General features: G+C 39.6%; 1 protein-coding gene across 1 annotated transcript in view; it reads left to right on the top strand.

Annotated features, from left to right (window-relative positions):
* Positions 1-22389, top strand: part of LOC308095844 (putative acyl-CoA dehydrogenase 6) — a 33463-nt gene that overhangs the window by 530 nt on the left and 10544 nt on the right. Inside the window, exon 2 of the mRNA XM_080442957.1 lies at positions 12042-12162. Within this exon, the coding sequence (XP_080299083.1) occupies positions 12042-12162 (121 nt within the window). The remainder of the gene's footprint in view (positions 1-12041; positions 12163-22389) is intronic.

The raw sequence follows: 22389 nt of genomic DNA, 5'->3' as shown, positions 1-22389 counted from the left end.
CAAAGGGCTGTACACAGTCAAATCAAAGCATCAACAAAACGTTATGCATGTGCACCCACATAGCATCAAAACAATTCAAATACAATTTGTACAATAACCTCAGGTGTGATCAAAGGCCATTGAAAAGAAATTAGTCTTGAGACTCATTTGATCGATGCTGTTGCAGTAACGGAGGGAGTACAAAAATGTAACCAAGGGGTCCAAACTTCATTTCTAGCCAAGTAACAAAATGCACAATGCTCATTTTGTGCATTTTGGAGGTGGATGCTGCTTCTGCTGCTACAACAGCTGGTCAAGTGACCCAAACATACAGTAGTTCTGAATCCTGCATCCTTTGCACCAAATACAGTAGCCTGTATGTTTTGATATATATATTATATTTGGAAAATTAGGTAATCGATCTGTTGACTATGTAAACAAGGATGACATACTTTTCAAACTCCTACACTTTGAGTTATTAAAGGGGTAGTAAACACATACTGTTGGTACTTGGTGAAACCCTGTGTGTTTTCTTAAATCCATCATCACCTCAGTGATTGAGCCAGTTTGAGATCATTTCTGTTCATGCACAGTTGCACACTGGCATTATGTCCATTTAGCGTGTGTCTGCCTTTGTGTTGTAGAAGTGCACTTTATTGTCAGTTAACACGTGGTAATTGAATTGTGTCTTTTTGCCTTTACACCTGTATACTGCACACGTTCAGCTGCAGTAGCACTATCACGGGGTCATCCCCAGAGTATGTTCCCCAGGTTCTATGTTCCCTGGGTTCTATGGTCCCCGCTTATCAAAGGCGTTAGGGTTGTAAGCGGATTGTAAGCGTGGAACATAAAACCTGGTGAACATAGATACGCTCCCACTAGCACTAGCGACATTTGAGTCACTGGTCAGCCCCCCTGTGTTAGGGCCACGTGCCACCCCTGGTTGATCCTATGGTACTGTACAGCCTCTTTGTTGAAGTGTATACAACACAAAGTGCCATCCAATTGCCATGTATTCTGTATCTGTACATGCACAGTGGGCTACTCACTCTGGTGAAAAAGTTCCTTCCAGTGACGTTTCAGAGAAGGGTTGGCAGGTGCCATGGACAGTAGTGTTAGTAAAAATCTCTGCATGTTAGTTTCCGCAACAAAATATTGTTCACTTTGACTTTTAAAGATGCATTTAACTTATGAAGCAAGCCAAGTTAATTTGTGTAAGCACATTTCACGGCAATTTCAAAGTGCTTCACACAAAACATTAAGCATTAAGCCATAAGACACAGAACATTAGACACAAACGAAAAACGTTATAAAAGGGCATTTAAATACAATAAAAAAATAAGAGGATAGATAAGAAATAAAGAATAAAACACAAAGACAAGATAATTAAATGAAGGTGCAGAAGAAATTATTTATAAAAGAAAAAAGAAATAATCCCAGTAAAAAGGCAACGGCAAACAGAACTGTTTTCAGCTTTGATTTAAAAGATCTGAGAGTTTGTAGCAGACATTGCAGCATTTTTCTGGGGACAGATGTTACGTTCTGATTCTGGGGACAGAAAGCAGACCTGTCCCAGAAGACCTGAGAGGTCTGGAGGATTCATGATGTATTGCAAGATTACAATCTGGCATGGTGATGGTATTAGATAAGCACACTGTGGCTATTCATGTTCATATTGTCAGTGTTTGATAACCGTAGTTACTTGTGAGAGTGAATACCAAATTGGATTGTATGTAATTACAGCAGAGTGGAGTGTAATGAGCACTCTGGCCAATCACTGTAGTTCTGTTATTTAGGCCAGGGCATACAGTAGCAGTCCTGTGTAGCCAGACGATCAGAGATCTCCACCGACCTAAGCGCCTACTGATACGTCTGGTGTACATCTAAACTCAATGTAGGGGCTAAAACTACTGGTGGAAACAACTGCATTGCAGAACCAATGTGAAAAGACGTTAGAGCAGTATTTCATTTTGGGATGGTGATGTGATTGTTTTTTAAGGCAATATGTGTAGATTTGTCAGAAAAGGCTTTCTCTGCTGTTTTAGCCCTTAGATAGAATTTAGATGTCAGCAGATGTATGGGTAGTCGGAGATCTCCGATTATTTGGAGTGACAACGCGAGACTTGGGGCATAGTAAACAAAAGTACACAGACTAGCCTGCACAGCAAGCATGATAGATGCAAAGAAGTAATTCTGTTCCCTAAAGACTAATCATTTTAATCATCACAAAAGCTGAAATGTTAATTCACAATGATGATTAATATAAATATATTCAGGGGAAACTTCACAATATAGCCTAATTCCTTTTCTATTTCAAGCAGCAGTGGAGATTTAACGGTTTCCCTCCAGTCTTATTTGACTTACAACTGTTCTGAATTCTGTACAACAGCATTGTAAACATGTGAAATGAATTGATGCATTGCCTGAACCTTCCCAGTCCCCATGTCTTTTACGAGTCCATTAAACACCGATTCAATTTAGACAAACCGTACCTCAGTCATACCCAACAACTTTTGAATTATGGGAATACAATTCACAGTAAATGGTGGTGACCAGGCAGCATTTGACCAATTTTGTATGCCTTTCAGTGTAAATATTGTTGCTAAATCACCGTAGGCGCCTTGAAGCCTTCTCAGTGTGACTTTACTGTATATTACTTCACTGCCATTGGAGACAGAAATCTCAGAATAAACACCCAAGGGCCCAATTCAGGGAAGGAAACAAAGACATTGTGTTAATAGAAGGAAACCTATGTTGTGACTAAACCCTCAAAGGATGCCCAATGGTCCAAAATATTTAGCATTGGGAATAATGGGAAGGATGAATATGTGAAAAGGAAATGCATAACAATGTAAAGGGAACTTGAGGGAGTAGGGTTTATTAAAAGAACTCAATGGGAATGAGAATAAACTTGGCATACTCGTGGGGTGATAGGACATCCTTCAGTGACTGTCCAAGGTCAGGGGTTATAGTGTCAGTGCCATTATTGGAAAATAGAAATACATATTAAAAGATTGAATTTGGCAGAGTTCTCATAGACTACAGAGTACAGACTAGCCCAGACTACTGCTGTGCCTATACCCATCACTCTTAACAAAAAAGGTTATTTAGCTCACTTCATACAGTATATTATCTCTAAAAGGTTTCCATTTGTTCTTTCATGAATAAGTTCTTTAATAGAAGCTTGAGCCCCTGCCGGGTGCGGGAATCACGGCACGAAACGAACGCATATATTTACATTTTTTAATTTTGTTTTTTCTCTTCTTCTTGTCTCTTTTTAGTAATACTTTTTTTTAAACAAGAGTATGGGTGTGACTCAGCGATTCCAAGCTAAAGCAGAAATCACACGCCCTGCAGAGAGGATATTTTGTAAGACCTGGCCAACACAATGTTCTTGACCCCATCTCACAATCTTTGGTGGCCTGAAGGTCTTATGGTATGATACATAAACAAACCGTAATAACATTTGTGAAGAGACCTGTCCCCTATGACCTTAAAATTTTCCTTCCAACCCGCGGTCTTTTCCAACTTCCCTTTCCCGCCTAAGAATTGGCTATTCAAACAGAAATCGGTTTATGGCAGGTTAAATGGGATCAAAACATTGCAGTTTGAGTTTGCTTTTATGCGTTTCCTTTTTTGTTTATATTGGAGAACAGTTTTAGGGGTTAGGACTGTGCAATAATATGTGCAATATTCTGTGAAGAGAGGGAGAAAAAGGCACACTGACTTCAAGAAAGGGAATGTCCACAGTGGTTTCGGATGCAAAAGTCTTCAATAATCCTTAGAGCTATACACACAAAAAGTGCTACCAAAACACAAATGTGTGAGGCGAACAAACAGAAACTTTCCTGTTCAAACCCTTGCTCAGTCTGCCACAGAGAGGCAAACCACACACCTGTTTATAGGGGGCAGGGTTACTAATCAATGGAGCTTCTGCTTACACGCCTGATTGGAATAGTTTATTTGGACTCTAGATTGCAAACTATTTTTCTCAATTCTGTTGTTACAATAATATTCTCTGCAATATGTCCTGGTTAGGTACATTACTTTACTTATTAACTTTGACCTTGAATAGTGTAATAAACAGATATTTGTTATTCATACTTTTTATCTTCATACTTGTTTTTAAATACACTTTTATGTGTGTAGAGCTGAATATACTGCATTGATCCTTGCTGGTGTTTTTATTTTTCATCTATTTTCTATCTATATGTAGGTACCATTGATGGGTCACGCTAAATTTCATTGCAATGACGATAAAGGTATTCTATTCGAGAACATGCTAAATCCATCCCCCTACATTCTCAAATTCTGAATTCTAGTTCCAATTCAAGTTTAGTTTAGTTTTTAATACACTAATTAGGAATATTGCTATGTTTCACAATAGCATAGATGCAAATGTTGAGCAAGAGTTTTACAGTGGTGGACAAAAACCCACTGCTCTCCTGCGTCGCCAGCGGAATCTAGTGTTGAAAAGAAGGTGAAACAAAAGATTTTGATAGAGCTCTCAGTAAAGGTAGAATATTCAGATGACACATTCTAGAAAGTGGCAAGAGCTTAAAGGTTCGATGACATTCATTTTCACTTTTTTAATTTGTTATGTTTTTTGGGGGGTTTTATGACCTCAATTACTCCCAAAAAATCTGAACTTTGAACATTCAGTGGATTTTCTGTGGTCTGGGGTTTTCTGAATAATTAGGCTGAAAAGTAATCTGAGCTTGGCCCTTCGACAGTGAGGTCACAGTCGATTAATCCCGCCCACTCTCCTCCTCGCCCCTCCCCTACCCTATCCTTTCCTTTGGGGGGGGCGGAGCAGAGGCGATGATTGACAGGCAAAATCCTTCACCAGCGACACCCGCAGGCAAAGATTTATTTTTTCATTGCAGTTGAAAAGGCTTTAGAAATGTGAGACAAAAACACCTACAGTGAATCACTGGAGTGGAATTTTCAGTTAAAACTTTTTGTACACGTTTGAAGGACCAGGACAAAGACTCTGAATGTGGTGTAAACATGAATGTCATGATACCTTTAAGTTCAGAGATTGCATTGTTTCTACTTAACTGGACATGATAATTGTGCAAAAGATTCCAAATGTTACCAAACCATTATAGCAGTAACACAACGTTGTGAACTGGTAATGAAGCATAACCTCTATCGACCCGACTTGGAGAAACCGAGCATGTTCATCAGTTTTTGGGCCGACTGTTAGAGCCGTGGGGTAGTGAAGAGGGGGAGAGAGGGGGGTGAAGGCTCTGTAGTGCACCCTGATTGGCTGTTTAGCTTGTTTGGTCAGACAGGCTCCGTAGAGTGGACCTCTCGTCTGCTACTACTGGTGCAGAAGCAAGCCTACATAATCCAGAGACAATTGCCCGTCGCACATTTGAACTAGATACCATGTTCTCATTCTCAACTCTCAATTCCTATACCAATCGATCAACTCCAAAGCAAAGCACTAGGCTACGATAGCGCAAAAATGCTCTGTGTTTATGTTTTTGTCGGAGCTGACAGTGTTGCCAGATTCTGTGAGTGAAACAAGCGACGAGGTCTATGAAAACAAGCCCAAAACAAGCGACCAGTTTCACCACTTGAACCCAATCAAATCAGCTATTTTGAAAAAGAATATTGAAAGCAAGCCCAAATGAGCAACTACTGTACATTTCAGAAACAAGCCCAAACAAAAGCAACCTGCAACTATGAATATTTACAAGCGAAAACAAGCCCAAAGTCGGCAGACTTGGCAACACTGGCCAGATCTTGCAGACTGCTTTTGCTGGACCAAATGCCAACTTTTGCCAACAGACTACCAGTCTGAAGTAGTCTGAAGTAGTCTGTTGTTGGTGGAGAGTCACCTTTAGATCAGGGGTTCCCAAAGTTGGGGTCGCGACCCCACTTGAGGTCGCGGGAGACTGACGGTGGGGTCGCGAAATAATTTTGGGTCATAAAAAAATTAATTAAAAAATAACTTTAAAAAAAAATAAATTATTCAACAGAAAGGATGAAATACAACCTAAAATGATTACAAATAGTACATTTTACCATTTTAATACATTTCAAATGCGCACCGAACGTGCAAGTTTATGTGCATAAATTACCTCCAGGTTTAGGTGGGGTCGCGAGTCAATGGGCGCCTTATTTTGGGGTCGCGGGCTGAAAAGTTTGGGAACCCATGCTTTAGATATACAGATTTAGCTTGGTGTCAAATTGAAGATTTTTATTTTCTTGTTATTTTGATAGCTCCATGAATGACAATGACTCTTTCAGCTTCCTCTACTTGGGGAAAGGGGCAGATTGTAACTGAATGATCCATTTTCCATTAATTGCTTAATTGGGCATGATTTAAATGATTGCTTTTATTTTCTGTATCTGGCAGTTGGGAGGCCATTGTACTCAGTAGAGCTTGGAAGCAGGGGTTCTGCTGTAACTTTTGGCCATTAACGGTGTTAGTGCTGATGTCTTGTCCATTAACTACTAAAATGGAACTGGAGACGGGAGACATTTCTAAAGGCACTTATGTGATTTGTTTGTTACAAAGTTACACAGCAGCAATCAATTCTACTATCCTATTATAAAATAAAATGATAATCCTACCATCAAATTATAAAATGAAGAAAACTGTCCGGCCATGTTTCTGTCTGTCATCCATTCTTCTCAGTGGATTGACCAATCAATCTGAACTTGCACATAATGGTTAGTGATCATTGGCATAGGGAGTGAGGAAACAGTGTTTTAACTTTTATGAAAGTTAAGTCGTTAATTAGCATTTTTGAGAACTCTCACTCAAGACTGCTGTGGGTGGAAATGCCCTCATCCATTTTTCTCCTCAGTGTGTTGACCAGTCGATCTGAACAGGCACATGAAATTTCACCATTAGCATATGCAGGGGGTCATTCAAGACCGCTGTGGGTGGGAGTGACTCATCACAGCAGTGCCAGGGTCAATTGATCAGCAAGTGTTTTCAATTTTCTAATAATTATGCGGTGCTGAACCTGGCCTCGGCTATTTCTGTAACTGTATATGCAGACACTACACTGGCCGGCAGACACAGAAAGATTTAGCTCAATGCTGGTGCATTTCTAAAGGACTTTTAGCTACTTAAAGTTGAAATAAAAAATATGTTTTTGTTTTTTGGGGGGCGCTCGGTGGGGTGCAGTGGTACCTTATTAACTTTGGTAGTATTTTTGCAACGGGTTATGACTTTTATACGGTTGCTTCACAAGTCTGCATATAGTTTGGTTGCATGCATGCATTCCTGGGTATGGACTAGTTGGTACAGTAGTACAAATCTTAAGTATTTAAATGCATATGGTTCATAGCCCATGAACAAGCAGACACTAGTGTGTGTTTAAACCAAAAGGTAGGAGTGTTAGGATTTTTTTCTATAAAAAAAAATAGAAAGATGAACAATACCTACAGGAACATTATTATTTTGCTGAATAGCCTAAATTGTAAAGCTATGAGCTACAGTATGCAGGCCAGGGTGACTATATGCCAGCTCGCTAGGTTGTTGACTTGGCACATCCATAGGTGGACGATGTTATTAGCATTTATCCTCTAAGCTGAACATGATAAGGTTGTTTGTTGCAAAGTAAGTACTGTAGGATAAAAAATAGCTCATAATCATGTAATAATGTTCTATATTCTCTTCGAGGCACCTTGAATTCCAACAAAAAATACTAGGACTGCATTAGTGTCAAGCAGAATGGTCAGTCCTAAGTGCTTTTCCATCTGTGGACCAGTTCCAGGCACACATCCAGTGAGTCATGGTAACTATCGAGGCTCACTCATTTCCTTTACAAGGGAGACGGTCCATTCATCCCAAAGCCAGCTCAGAGCCCCCTTTTCGTTCCCTGTGAAATGTTTATTACATGACGCAGACAATCTTGGGGGGGGGGGGGGGGGGGGGGTGTGTGTGTGTGTGTGTGTGTGTGTGTGTGTGTGTGTGTGTGTGTGTGTGTGTGTGTGTGTGTGTGTGTGTGTGTGTGTGTGTGTGTGTGTGTGTGTGTGTGTGTGTGTGTGTGAATTGCATGGAGGCCATGAATGAAGGCCTCAGTTTGGCCTTCTGCCCGTCAAATAATTATAATGCCCCGCCCACACTGATCTAGCTGATTGTACCGTTTTCTCCTCTGCCTCTTTCCTCAATATGTTTTTAGACACCAGTATCTTTTTTTATTCTGAATTATTAATAACTTCCCTCTCCACATCCCCATCTTCAAAACACTGCACTCAGCGCAGTGACTCTGGTTACTCCAGGAATGATCGTGCATGAACTTTAGTTTCATTTCCTCAAATATTGGTAATTTGTAAATACCAATAGCCAAGTGGCCGTGTCCCTAAAATGATGAAATTCCAGCCTTGCCTACAATAATAAAGTAAAATAAAAATGGAAAACCAGGAACGATCAGTATGCTGCATTGATTCAGTTCTACACCCATACGTGTATATAAGAAAGAATCTGCATATTATACTATTCATGGTCAGTTCATCAGTATAGTATTGCACCAAACCAGACTATATCTCACAGAATATTATTGCACATATTATTGCACAGACCCATAGTATTGCACCCACCAACCAGGATGTATTGCACAGAATATTATTGCGCAGTCCCAAGATATATTGCACAACCTCAAACCGGCTTAGACAATTTAACATCACCTGCCATGGCTGCCTAAGTGCCTATAAATACTTTTATTTGCTTAGTGCAGTTTTAGACTATCAAACGTTATTTAATAGTACAGATATGTACAGATTATGTCTAATAATAAATCAAAGACACTTTGTCACAATTACAAAACTTTATTGTAACTTCAAGCTATACTTTAAGGATCACATTGAGCAAAACGAGGGTATTATCTTCTTTTCTTTTTTACTTGAAACCATGTCACAAAGACGGAGACATTTCTTTTCAGCTCTCTGCGCTTCATCAAGCTGCAATGATAGTGTTTAACTTCCACAGTATCCAGCAGATTGAAAATGGTATTAACTGACTAGGTAATGTGATCGCAAATATATGATTTAATTAAATGATAGAATTAGACGCTAAAAATAGCACATAATGATGTGTGTATTGTAATATAATATGATGCTAGGCTCACAGCCATTGTACGCAGCTAGCGTAGGAAATTATTAAATTCTGCCCTGTGAGTTTATTATAGATCAGTGGACCCAGTGCATCTCCAGTTTCTCCACAAGAGAACCCAACTCTGTTACACTTTAACCATGGTAAATGTGCCAAACCCGGATTGGTACTTTCAACCAAACGAGCTTAGGCTATGCCAGACATGTCCAAAGTCCGGCCCGGGAGGCCAATGAAGGCACAAGGGCAGATTTGATTTTAAATTTATTATTTATGGCCCGCCAATAAATGTGAAATTAATACGTTAAAGTTTCTGGGTGTTTTAAAATGAACCTGGGCTATTTCTCAGTAGAATTTGTTGGGATCTGTAACTGCTTGTTCCTAATCTCGCGTCACCAGACTTTCCACCTCGGAGGAAAGCCTGGTATTTGTTCTAAAACTATGTGTGATCCGGTTTAGAAAAAAGGAAAAAAAGTATCGTGGTTCCGGTTGGCGTCGCATTGTTTTTGTTCCCCACATAATGGGAATCAATTAGTTTTGTCTCGCTAGTCGCACCATGAGTTAGGCCACGTCTACGCGGAGACGTTTAAAAAAATGTCACAGAGTCGTTTTCAAAAAGTTTACCGTACACACAAAATCGTCTCAAGAAATGTGTGTGTCCACACGAAACCACTGAAAACACCACAAATCCACCGAAAACGCTGTAGTATATATGCCCGGCCTGTGGGTGGCGCTGTAAAGCTCGGCGCATGCGGGTTAAGCGAGAGGTGGAGCTATGGCGTCATCGGTTCAGGAAAGATGCGTCTTTAGGTGTACACACGGAGACGCAAGGGTGGCGACGCGGTGGTAAAGTTCCTGCCCACCACCACGGAGGTTGTGCGTTCGAATCCACCGTGGTGCAACAGGGCGTCTACACGAACACAATTGGCCCGTGTTCGGGGGTGGGTGGGGAAGCTGGGCGTGGAGGGTGGTAATGGACGGGCTGGGGCGGTGTGTGGACTCTTGGACGGGGGGGGGGGGGGAGTAGGACGAAAGCCCTACCTCCTCCTGGTGGGGGCTCCTCACTGGCAGGTTAGCCAGTAGGATATAACAGCAGTGACATCACAGAAATGTGTGTGGGGAGGAATCAATTGGCATTGGGGAGAAAGAGTAACAAAGACAAAAAAAAGATGTGAAAGAAAGGCTTTTTTTTTTTTTTTTTTTTTTTTACACATATACATTTGGCTGTGCTGTGATTTTAACAAAAGAGAATTTATTGGCCTGTAAACATAATAGCAATACAGCACATGCAAGTACTTGAGTTGTGTTTGTTTAGTTCACAGCACAAAGTGACTTGAATTTGTTTACACTGCCAACAAAAGCTACTGATATTGCACTACAGTTAAATAAAATTGTTGTAATGCATTTGAATGTGACTTTGTTATGGTCCAAAGTTACAGTGTTTGTTATGGTCCAAAGTTACAAGCTATTTTTCATATTTGAAATATGACCCCCTTTGAAAAAACGGTCGGACATCCGTGGGCTATAGGCAAATGGAACGGTGGTAAACATATTGTCCATATACTGTAGGCTCTGTCGGGCTTAACTGGAATGAGAGAGAAGGTCATATTGACATATTCTTTGGTAGGGCCTGGAACGTGGGCTAAATATTTTCAGACTATTTTTGTTTCATTTGGCGAGAGACATTAGGCGCCAGTACCACTGTACTATACCGCTCCATCTGGTGGACAATTTCAATCTTATGTTTTCGGAACCAAAAATGGTGCAATGTTGACCCAAAATATTATTGAGGTGTTCATGTTATCATTGAGATGCATGAATGGATAGATAGATAATGTGCAGTACAGACAGTACGCTGTGCAGTATTTATGGATTTTTTTCTACGGTCTTCTCTCAGTTCCCAGTCTGCTTCATTGATATTGTCTAGTCTGCCAGACACTGATTGCATAGGCTGGAAAGCATTGTGTCTAAAAATATATTTGTAGACATTTTTACATTCACTACTACTTCCACTAGGTCATGCCCAGTAGTGAGTCAGTTTCCTAACTGTTTGCAAGATTGCCCTTTGCTTCTATATTTCATTGTTAGCATGCTATTAAAGTATGCTTACACACATACATACACACACCCAAAATTTACTTTTGTGTACAATAGATTTACTGTAAAATATTTGTAACACATGTGGTCTGCTAAGAAACATTACTCATACTGCAAAGATACAAGCTACACTTGGGGATAATCAGTTGTACACACACTCTGTCACTCACACACACGCTTACCAGTAGGAATGAAAAGATGCACTCCTCAACTCATGATTCGATATGATTCACAATACCGGATTCACAATATGATTTTCTTATTACGATTTCTTATTACGAAATGAGACTAGATTAATTTAATTTTTTCTCACTATTCAGACAAATACTAGAAAATATTGTATTTTATTTCTCTTACCGATTCTATAATCTCTTTATTCCTGATGCAATTCATTTAAATGACGGACCCAAACCCTAATGAACCGGTGCCATGTCATTATTCCGTCGTCCCGTTGGTCCCCATTATAACGAACCGTATCCCTAACCCTAACCTCACACGACCTAATGGTCGGAATAATGGGATGGTGTGAATTATGAGTGGACCCCAATGTTCCTGGGAAATTCGTTCCGAGATCCGATTGATTCCGAGATATTATAGAACCGACACAGTGCATGTCTGAAAGGAGAGAGGTCGGGCATCCAAGACAGGTTGGGTATTAAATGTACCTGATAAAAACTATTTTTTCAGATTTAACGTACTGTAATTGTTTTTAAAAAGACCAATTCCTCTTCAATCTAGAATATGTAAAACTAGATTATGCTGCCGTTTTAAAAAGAGTATCGCAATATTTTTTTCATCACACTAATTTTAATCCTCACATATTTGTATTGATAATTAACTGCCGGTACATCGTTATATCCCTACTTATACGTTTTCTTTCCTGTACTAGATTATTGACCAGGACATCAACCCCTATGTTGACCAGTGGGAAGCAGAGGGACAGTTTCCTGCTCACAAAGTCTTCAAGATCCTGGGGACTGCTGGCTTTCTTGGAGTCACCAAACCACTAGGTAAGGTATTGAAGTTGTCTATTTGTCTAAACTGCTAACATAGAAATGGCCCTAAAAATACTCTGGGAAAAATATTTTGCAATCTTTATAAGGTGCATCAAGGGGATATTGACACAAAACGAAACATGAGTATTGTGTTTACTGTCTGATTAATGTTTTTTAGAATGATTAAGTATGTTCTGTTGACGTCGTTCCCTTCATCTTATGCTGTATATTATATTATGGGCAGTCTAATTTTGACATTTGTCCGCTGTAATTATGGGCGTTTGTCACATCAAGATCCAGCAATAATTGCCTGTTACATTCCAGTTCCAGATGTTGAGCTGTAGACATTTTGCTGACACATTTGAATAAAATGAATTGTCTATTGGTTCCTTACAAAGAAAAAAAACTACATTGTACGGTTGTTTAAAAATATAAAAAAAATATTCAGTGAAAATAAAAGGGAATTACATTATATTTTGGAGTGGCCAATATATTATGTAAAATATACTGGTGTAAATATTATATATTTCCATGGTCCAAAATATATTTCCAAATCATTTTTTTCTGTATGATTTGATTCATATATCTTTAAATATGTTGCCTTTCAATATGGGGTATGTCGAACATTGGAAACCATTGAGATGATTCACACAGTCGGGAGGTCAGAGAAGAAGTAGGGGAGAGCATTAAAATCTGCTGAGTAAACAGACCTTATAGTCAGGGGATATTAGCAGAAAAAAATCCAATCTTGGAATAAATTCCTTACCAAAAAAAATCTTCACCAATGTGTTTGTAAAGGTGTCTAGTAACACATCTCACAAAGACTGAAATGCAGTTTCCCTAGGAGAATTTTTGACAGCTGCTGAAAGTTGGGGTACCCACCATTTCCATGCATTTCCATGCAGGGAGAATTTTTTTTAATTTTAATTCTGTTTTAAGTAGCATGTGAGGGGTCAAACTAGGGTGTTTTTATGATTCTGAATCCATTGCAAGCATTTGTTTTGCACCAAAACCACTCCTTGGGCTAAAAACAGCCCAATCTCAATGGGCCTTTTACACAAAAAGTATACCTGGAAAAGGATGGCTATGGCCGTTTTTAGCCCAAGGAGTGGTTTTGGTGCAAAACAAATGCTTGCAATGGATTCAGAACCATAAAAACACCCTAGTTTGACCCCTCACATGCTACTTTAAACAGAATTAAAATTTGATTTTCTTTCTCCCTGCATGGAAATGCAGGGAAATGGTGGGTATCCCAACTTTCAGCAGCTGTCAAAAATTCTCCTAGGGAAACTGCATTTCAGTCTTTGTGAGATGTGTTACTAGACACCTTTACAAACACATTGGTGAAGATTTTTTTTGGTAAGGAATTTATTCCAAGATTTCTTTAATATCCCCTGACTATTAAGCATTAGTAGGCTAAGAAGACTCAGTAGATTACCTGATGACCAACTACTTAACCCTGTCGCGACATTTTGACAAGGGACACTGTCGTACGATGCAATATAAATTAAGCGAGTGTCTACAATAGCGTCTTATTACTACAATAAATTGGCATTAATTCAAACATAGCAGAGTTTGTATTGTCTATAAATGAAACATTTATAAATATTGTTACTGATGACATATTGACACTGTTTTTGGCATCTTTGTCATCAAAGCATGACATTTTTGTGGTGCGTAATGAACATTTCATGCTTTACAGAATAGAATTTTCCAATCTGTTTTGTACTGTTGCTAGCTTATTATTCACTTAGCAGAGGTATACACACATCTCAGTAGCACTTTATAGGTGGAATATACAGTACACTGCTCAAAATAATTAAGGGAACACTTTGATCTCATAATTCTTTTGAGCAGTTTTTGTTAGCAGTATGTACACAGTTCATGAAAACTCAAAATAATTAAGGGATCAAAGTGTTCCCTACATTTCTTTGTGCAGTATATATAAATAAAATACATAAATGACAGGTTAAATTATGTGAAATAATGTTTAATATTGTCAGTGCCGCTCAACAAGGCAGCTCACAGCAAGACGAGATGCAATTGTCAACATGTGCCGCCAAGAAAAATAAATACTGCTCCAATTTTCCATCCTCACTGAGGTACACCAGGCATGTTGGCACGCGAAGAAGGTAGCAAGCTAGGGAAACTAGTTGAGCTTAGATTAAAAAAGATGTATGGCAGAACTGAACTAGAAGATCATCCATAACCAACCATGGCGTTTGCATCTGCTTCTCGAGAATAGACTGCTCAACTGGCAATGTAGACTCATTTGCACCAACAGTCAAACAGAAACATAGTCCATTATCTCTTAGCCTACATATTTTATTTTATATGAAATTATACATGCCACTGCTTGTTGTGTTATACTGTATGCTTCTAAAAAGCCACTCCAGAAGATGGTACAGGTCAGGTAGTCAACTTAACATCATACTTTACTGACTTAAGATGTTTTAATATAACCCTTAACTGAAGATGCATGTTAATCATAGAGATTTTCTATCAAAAAGGTCTGTATCAAATGCATTTTTTTAAATAAGCATGTTATGTGTGCAGCACTTCTCATTAATGTGCTCTAAATGTCTTGGCTTCGTTTGGATTGACCAAATTCTGAAATGGTCATGGTATCGTATAATTTTATTACAACTGGAAACCTTTCTGTGCTGAAACACTGACTAATGACGCAAGCTCTTTGAGAATTCTATACTTGGTAAATTTATTTAGATGCCTCAGACTCACTCACTGAGAACTGGGATGTAGGAGTTTGTTAATCTGGTTGATTGCCATATGACTCATCAGCTGTTGGGAGATGAATGGTCTCCCACCTATCTGTAATATAATGCAGACAATTTATTTTGCAGGGGAAATGGCACTTGGTTAGAATGCTTAAAAGTAACTTAAAGACAATTTATTCGATTATTTTTACCTGAATCCTATCATTCTCTTGTGAGGAGGCTGTGATAATCTGACATCTCTTCCCATTGCATTTTTTTTGTGCTGAGATCTAACTGTATTCTCTCTCTCTATGCACTGGAAAATCTTTGCCAGTTTATGTAAATGTGTTCCCAAGACACAGAACAGAAAATTGTATTTCAGATATTCATAATACAGGTTAAAAATCTTCACAGTTGCCCTCCAAAGGGCTCTGTCTCTTACTGTAATGCAGAGGCGATATGTGGGCCTAGTTTCAAGACTTCCCCTTTTTGTTACATCCATTCAATAAAAGCAAAATCGTACATACAGTACATGAGCACACACTGTAATGTACTCCTAGTGCACAGCTTGCTTTTAACAACCTATACACACAGAAATGTCTTCCTCTCACATTGTCTTTCCTTAACCGCATATCATGCTTTGTTGATTTAAGTGCAGGATGCAAACTCACACAAACGTGGAGAATGAACAACCTTTGAAGCAACATAGCTCCCTCACTGTGACACTAGAGACAAGAAAACTCACCCTCACCCTCCATCCTTCCCCTCTGTGAGGAAAGGCTTTTAAAAACACGAGAACTTTCACGTTTAGCCGAGCAACAAAGTTATGTGAGAAGACATGGATGACCCTGGGCTCCCTGCCTGTTTCCTCTGAACTGTGAACAGACTCACATCCACGGTTCACACTCTGACATTGGCCTCGTCTCCTCCCTTCTGGACTGAACCTGGCATTCCACACCACGTTTCCACTGAGCAGATTGTTTGTGATATTTAATGTTACGATAGTATTAGTGAAGTTCATACTATCTCCTTCAATATTATATTCTTTTATTGACCACTTTCAACCCGGCATCGCTATTTTGAGCATGTCATTATAGAAATCTTAAGTCTTAAAAACTTGCAGATCTACAAGCTCACAATGTGTCTTGATTTGCCTATTTTTGAATATCCAAAGTGTAAAATAGGGCTTAAGTTGGTACACTGGTGGGTACATAAGTGTTTTGTGGTCTCATTTATTTGACAAGCTTTCTGGTTTCTAAATTTTGCAACATTAATTAACACAATGTTCCAATGAAAAGACGTCAGTAAGAAACTGTAGCCCAATTAGACACATGTATCCATTTTAATTGTTGCTAAGGGTTGTCATGGAGACCCCGTGATTCACTGGTCCCACGTTGCCATGTTGTCACCCTTTATGGAAATGTGGTCAAATAAATTAACACAAGCCTTTGAGCCATCCCAACTTTTGTCAACAGTAGCGTCATCTTATTTACATACAGTACGTGTTGGAATGCATGTTTAAAATACGAACTAAAAAGGTGTGCTCAGATTCTCTATTTTTCCTCTATTTTCAAATTTCCCTCTATATTTGCAATATTCACTGTGACATACGCAAGAGAACAGCTGCTGTTCAAAGTAGAGGAACATATGTACTCCATATAGATCACAGCAGCCAGAGTGTTATTTGCTTGTCTTTGCCCCAGTCTGTCTGTGTTGCTTACTTGTTCACCTACCGAGCCAGCTGTTTTGTAAAAAGTGGGTGAAACCACTGCACTTCCCTTTGTCCACATTGTCGACCACAGGGTTTCCAGGACTGTCACAGACTTATCACGGCACAGCTGCGCTTGCTTCCTCTCTTTTTTGGCTCCCTCCTTTCCCTTGTTTGCTTATTTTACAACATGTCTCTCTCCCTGTCTCACTCTCTCACTCTGTCTGTCTCTGTATCTCCCCCTGTTCTTTCCATCATCAGATAGGTACGCTGACAGGTAATGTTGACCCTTTCAGCTGGAAGTGCTGGGCCCCATGTGTTGCATTTTCATTGCCAGTTGACATTACTATTCATTGTACGGCCCCTGGCATATTTAGTAACGTTAAATGACCATCTGTCATCTTAAATGTCAGGTACCGTGTCCCCATTCATGAGTGATTGTCCATCACCATAAGTAGTTTTGTCCCAAATGGATTACAGCTAAATTTGATTTTCAAAACAGGCACAAGAAGTTCATAAATTGGCCATCTTAGCATAGGCGCAGAAACATGCTTTGAAGAGATTCTGTGGTTGGGGGGGTGTAAGGGGTGGGAGTTTTGTGTGAGGACAACACCTACGCTAAATCCTCGACCGGTACCACAGACATAAACAGCCAGAGTTAACTATAATATTTCATCACAACAAATTACGTCCAGTTTACAATAGATATCCACGACAATTCTTTTTATTTTTATTTTTTATGATTTATAACTTTTGTTCTGAAATTAACAGACAAAATGAACTGTTAATGCATTATTGCACTTGTCCAACCACGGAGAATGAAAACATCTGCACAGTCACTGGCAACTGTAGCTAGTAGTGTGTAATACTAGTGTGTATGCCCTCCACTCTGCAGCATCAAGGTCTTGATCTCTGCAGAGTTGCTAGCTCTGCTGTCACGCCACAGTGTGTCTATATGTAGGTGGTGCACCTCTTTCCCCTCCAGCTGCGCCTTGGGTTGGCTCCCATAGGGCCTCATTCACTAAGCTCGGGTCCGCACATATTTTGTACTTATGCAAATATCTGCAACTTTCCATGTTCAGAGTCTGATTCATCAAAACAACTGTCTGGGAATTTTGGCGGACGTACAAACTTGCTTGGGAGCAGACTTATATACAGTACCTCAAACATTGCGTATATGTTATTAGAATGCCTTATTCTTCATTCAAAATCAATTGCAATAGTGCTAAACCCCAAATAAAATATTTATGTACCCAACATTTGTCATATAGGCTAAAAGAAAAAAGATGTCAAATGATCTATTGGATGCTTGGATGCATATTATAGACATGATGCAAATTGAAACCGATATTCATTTATTTTCAGTTGCTGAATTATTAGGTGCCTCAGCGTCTTTGCTGTTTCTGCAAGTGTGGCCACATGCATTATGTTGCAGGAGGCAACAGGCGCACCTCCGATGTTGCGCTATTCATTTATAACATTGATCACATGAACGCCAGACAATAGCCTAAGTCTTACCATCTGACCTGATGAGGATAGGCTACATGTATGTATGAAATCTAGCCATCTGTCCATATCCATTCCCCATTCCGATGTAGGACAGGATATGTTGTTAATCCAAAAGACAGATTTCTCCTCAGTAATCAATAAAATGCAATCTGGTCCATAATCTGGTCCACGTTTTATTAGCCTATTATATGGTGGTGGGGTTAAACTTTGTAAACTTCTTATTCTCATTACACATGAGAGCATTACTTTATTAACGTTCTGTTGATCCATCGCACGATCGAGGGACTCTCTTCCAGACAGAACAGATAGATGTACAAGGCGGTGCAACTCGACGCGTCGTACTGACTCCACTGTAGCTACGAACAGCTGCTTATTGAAGCCATCTCCCCCTTGTCAGATTTCCATACTCTCCTCATCCCATACAAGGCATTCTAGGCAAGTCAGAATCAGAATCAGAATCAGTTTTATTGTCACATCACAGGTTTACAAGGTAAAAAAGTGGGTGAAATTCTTTTTTGTACATCGTGTGGCATCGAGTGCCCTCCAGTCGGGGCAAGATATTTTAAAGGTTTCATGACATTCACTTTTACACCACATTCAAAGTCTTTGTCCTGGTCCTTCAAAAGTGTACAAAAAGTTTTAAGTGAAAATTCCATTCCAGTGATCCATGGCAGGTGTTTTTCTCTCACATTTCTAAAGCCTTTTCAACTGCAATGAAAAAAGAAATCTTTGCCTGCGGGTGTCGCTGGTGAGGGATTTTGCCTGTCAATCATCGCCTCTGCTCCGCCCCCCCCCAAAGGAAAGGATAGGGGAGGGGAGGGGCGAGGAGGAGAGTGGGCGGGATTAATCGACTGTGACCTCACTGTCGAAGGGCCAAGCTCAGATTACTTTTCAGCCTAATTATTCAGAAAACCACAGAAAATCCACTGAATGTTCTAAGTTCAGGTTTTTTGGGTGTAATTGAGGTCATAAAACCCCAAATAAAACATTGAAAATAAAAAAAGTGAAAATGAATGTCATGATACCTTTAAGTCCTTAACTACCTTGAACAACGTCACAGTGGCAGTGGTTTTGTCCTCCATGTTAAATCTTTGCATTAAAGCTTGAGGCCGATCTTGACTTCCAGCACTCCATTTCTACTGCCAGTAGTTGTTCTCTTCCTTTCTCTGCTGTGTCCGAGACTAGGGAGACTAGACACGATTTACATCAGATTACAGTGAAATGTATCGGTTTTCTGACACTTCATTCCTTTCATCCACTGGAGTTGTTCCCACACATATTTGTCTTTGTATCCCACCAAGTTATTTAGCTTTTGGCAAGGTTTTATGTTAGCAGCTGGCAGGGTCTGTGTTTACCGCTGAGGACTTAACCCATTAAGACCTGAGGCGATTCTTTAAAATGTTTTCTAAATCCTAACAGTTAAAAAAAAAAAAAATAGCAGATCTACAAGCTCATAGCGCGGCACTCGGTGCCGCGCTATGAGCTTGTATATCTGCTATTTTTGAATAGCCAAAGAAATCTGAAGTGACACAGATGCGAGAGAAGGTCGGAGATTCATTACAAAAGTGGGTGTAAGCTAGCATCAATACACTTAGTGCATTTCTGTACGGGCTGTGCCCGTTCACAGCTAATGCTGTAACAGATGATGAAAGACAAAAAGAAAGGTCGGGTGATGCGACGAGAGAGAGAGTGGAGATTGTACATGGTTGATAATGCATCGTTCAACCCCATTAAGGACCTAAGGTCTGATGCACAGAACGAACCGAACTGAAATGGGAAGTATAATGGCATTTTCAGACAGACCCATTATTTCACATTTCCATTATAGATCAAAATAAGCATCTTTAATACCTTTTAATATAACCTAGCCAAAGTAACAAAACTAAGGGGGGGTCAGAAGGGCCAGAATTTAGTCGATCTCGCCGACCGTTGGTCTATTTATTTATAGACCCGACCGGTGCTCGTTTAGCACCACACCGTTCCCATTGTGTTGCGCAATAGTTGTTGTGTATTGGCTGCAGGCTTGCCTCTCGCCGCAATGACAGTTCTGGTTCTGTTACTGGCTACGTGCAGTTGCTCTCTCAACTCGATCAACTAGGTGCCACCATACAAGCTAATACACAACACATTGTTGATCTTTATGCTGGCTGTGGGTGAGAAAGAAGCAGATGCCTGCGGGCTGCAAGAATCAAGTGCTGCGATGATAGACTGACTGACCAGGGATCAGATTACTGCAGCGCAATATACAGTATGGTCGAACAAAGTTGTTCCCCCGTCAGTTAAAGTGAGAGCCGAGAGCACACGCACAAACCGCATCAAACCTCTGTGGAATCAAAGTGCACCGCGGCATGTGTGATTCCTTATTCATCGAGGTGACAATTTAATGTCATTGTCAATGGGCCTGATTCACTAAGCTGGCCGTAAATAACGTGTAAATGAAGTGACTAAAGACAGATCTACATTGCTAACAACGTGGCGGGACGCACCGCATGACACCTTGTAGATCAGCGCAAGCGAGTCCCTCACGCAATTAAAGGTTTATAAAGTAAATAGCCGACTCTCACGTGTAATGAAAATAAGAAGTCTGTTTAGGGACAGGTCGATTTTTAAAGAAGGGTACCCCTGGAGAAAATGTATGTGCCCTGATCTAAAATGCCATGACCCTCCCTTTGACAAAAAAAAAATCAATGACCCTCCCCAAGTGATTAAAAAATATATATGAACCCTCCCCGCCTATAGGAGTGTCACGATATATTGTCCCACGATATAGCCTATCGTGGTATTAAAATGTGACGATAGGTATTGTCATGATGTCATACTGTATCCTAATATTTTTTAAAATATTTTCTTCTTACTGTATGGTGTATGATACGAAATTTAAAGCTTATCATAATCACAGTAATTATTAATCATCTTCTTCTATATTCAAGCTATTTTGGAGAGAAATGAAACAGACTCCAGTCACTTTCAGTTTAAAACACTGCAGAGGGGGGTGTTGTGTGTCAGCTGATGCTCGTTGATGCTCGTTAATGTGACATGCATCAAAGCAGTTATGCCTCTGCACTCTCAAATAGGCCTACATCTAATCTAAGATTGTTTACATAGTATTATACTGTATCTGGTATTATAGATTTTTTTTTGAGCTGTTGGAAATAACTAGTCCAGATGACAAAAATATGAGGTTTGTGGAATTTATAGTTATGCAGTGTTATATTATATTATATTATATTTGTTATATTAGTGTCTATCTGTCCTCTGAAACGATGGGTTTGTAGTTAGTGAGAACTTCACTTCTCCCTTACGCTTGCACAAATGTATTTATTTGTGTGTACAAAGCACTTTGTAATTGTTTTTTAAAGTGCTTTATAATTGTTATTTTAAACTAAAGATGATGGCCAATGTGGATGATACCAATGATGTGCCAATGTGGGGGGGGGGTACTCGGGGGAAAAATCTCGGGGGAAACAAGTTCACAACAACACTACACTGACTACAAAACTGAAAAATGTTAATAAAAACAATATGCAAGTATAATCAATCAATCAATTCTTCAGCGGTGGTCTCTTCATGTTGTAGTTTAGTAATGAATGGCTCAAGCTGCTCTCAGAACCCCTTTTATGCCAGGTGAGTACAGGTGACAGGTTTTAGTACATCAAGGTAAATACAGGCTTTTATTTGATGTATGATGACGCATCAATTTTGTCAGTTACTTGGAAGTCGGATGTCAAGAACTTCCACATAAATGGGAGTTAGAATTTCAAGGGAAACTGTAACGGTTTACCTGGTTGAGTCATCATTAGTAGGAAATGTGCCCATATCAATCAATGTGCTTGCTCATACATATATTGCAATGATCAATTAACATGAGTTTAATATGGAAGGTTAAGAGAACAGAATAATGGAAACCATGGGAAAGAATGGATCAGTGGTTCTCAATCTTTTCTGAGCTCTGGACCACTAGCATAGTTAAATAATGACTGTTAAGGGCTTGATTTAATTCACCTCGAATTAACAAATTAAATTAAGGCCTTAACAGTCATTATTTAATGTCAAGCTTTCCCCCCCACATCACGCCCATATCCCCCCTCCCAACACAACAGTGATCCCCAGGTTGATTCTCAGTCAGGGTGGTGGTCCCTGGTTCATAATCAGTTGAAAACCCGTGGCCTACATGTAACAAATTAGGCTATGAATTATGGCCTGATGATTCTGGTTTTACTTGTGGAGCTAGGCTGGCATCTATGCACAACTGTCCATATAGATCCAAATTAATCACATGCACAGAATTACTTCAAATGATTATGAATATCC

The sequence above is a fragment of the Gymnoscopelus braueri genome (genome assembly GCF_963280865.1).
Source record: "Gymnoscopelus braueri genome assembly, chromosome: 11".
Classification (NCBI taxonomy): Eukaryota; Metazoa; Chordata; class Actinopteri; order Myctophiformes; family Myctophidae; genus Gymnoscopelus; species Gymnoscopelus braueri.
The sequence above is the reverse complement of the archived record's forward strand: the minus strand, read 5'-3'. Positions and strand labels throughout refer to the sequence as shown.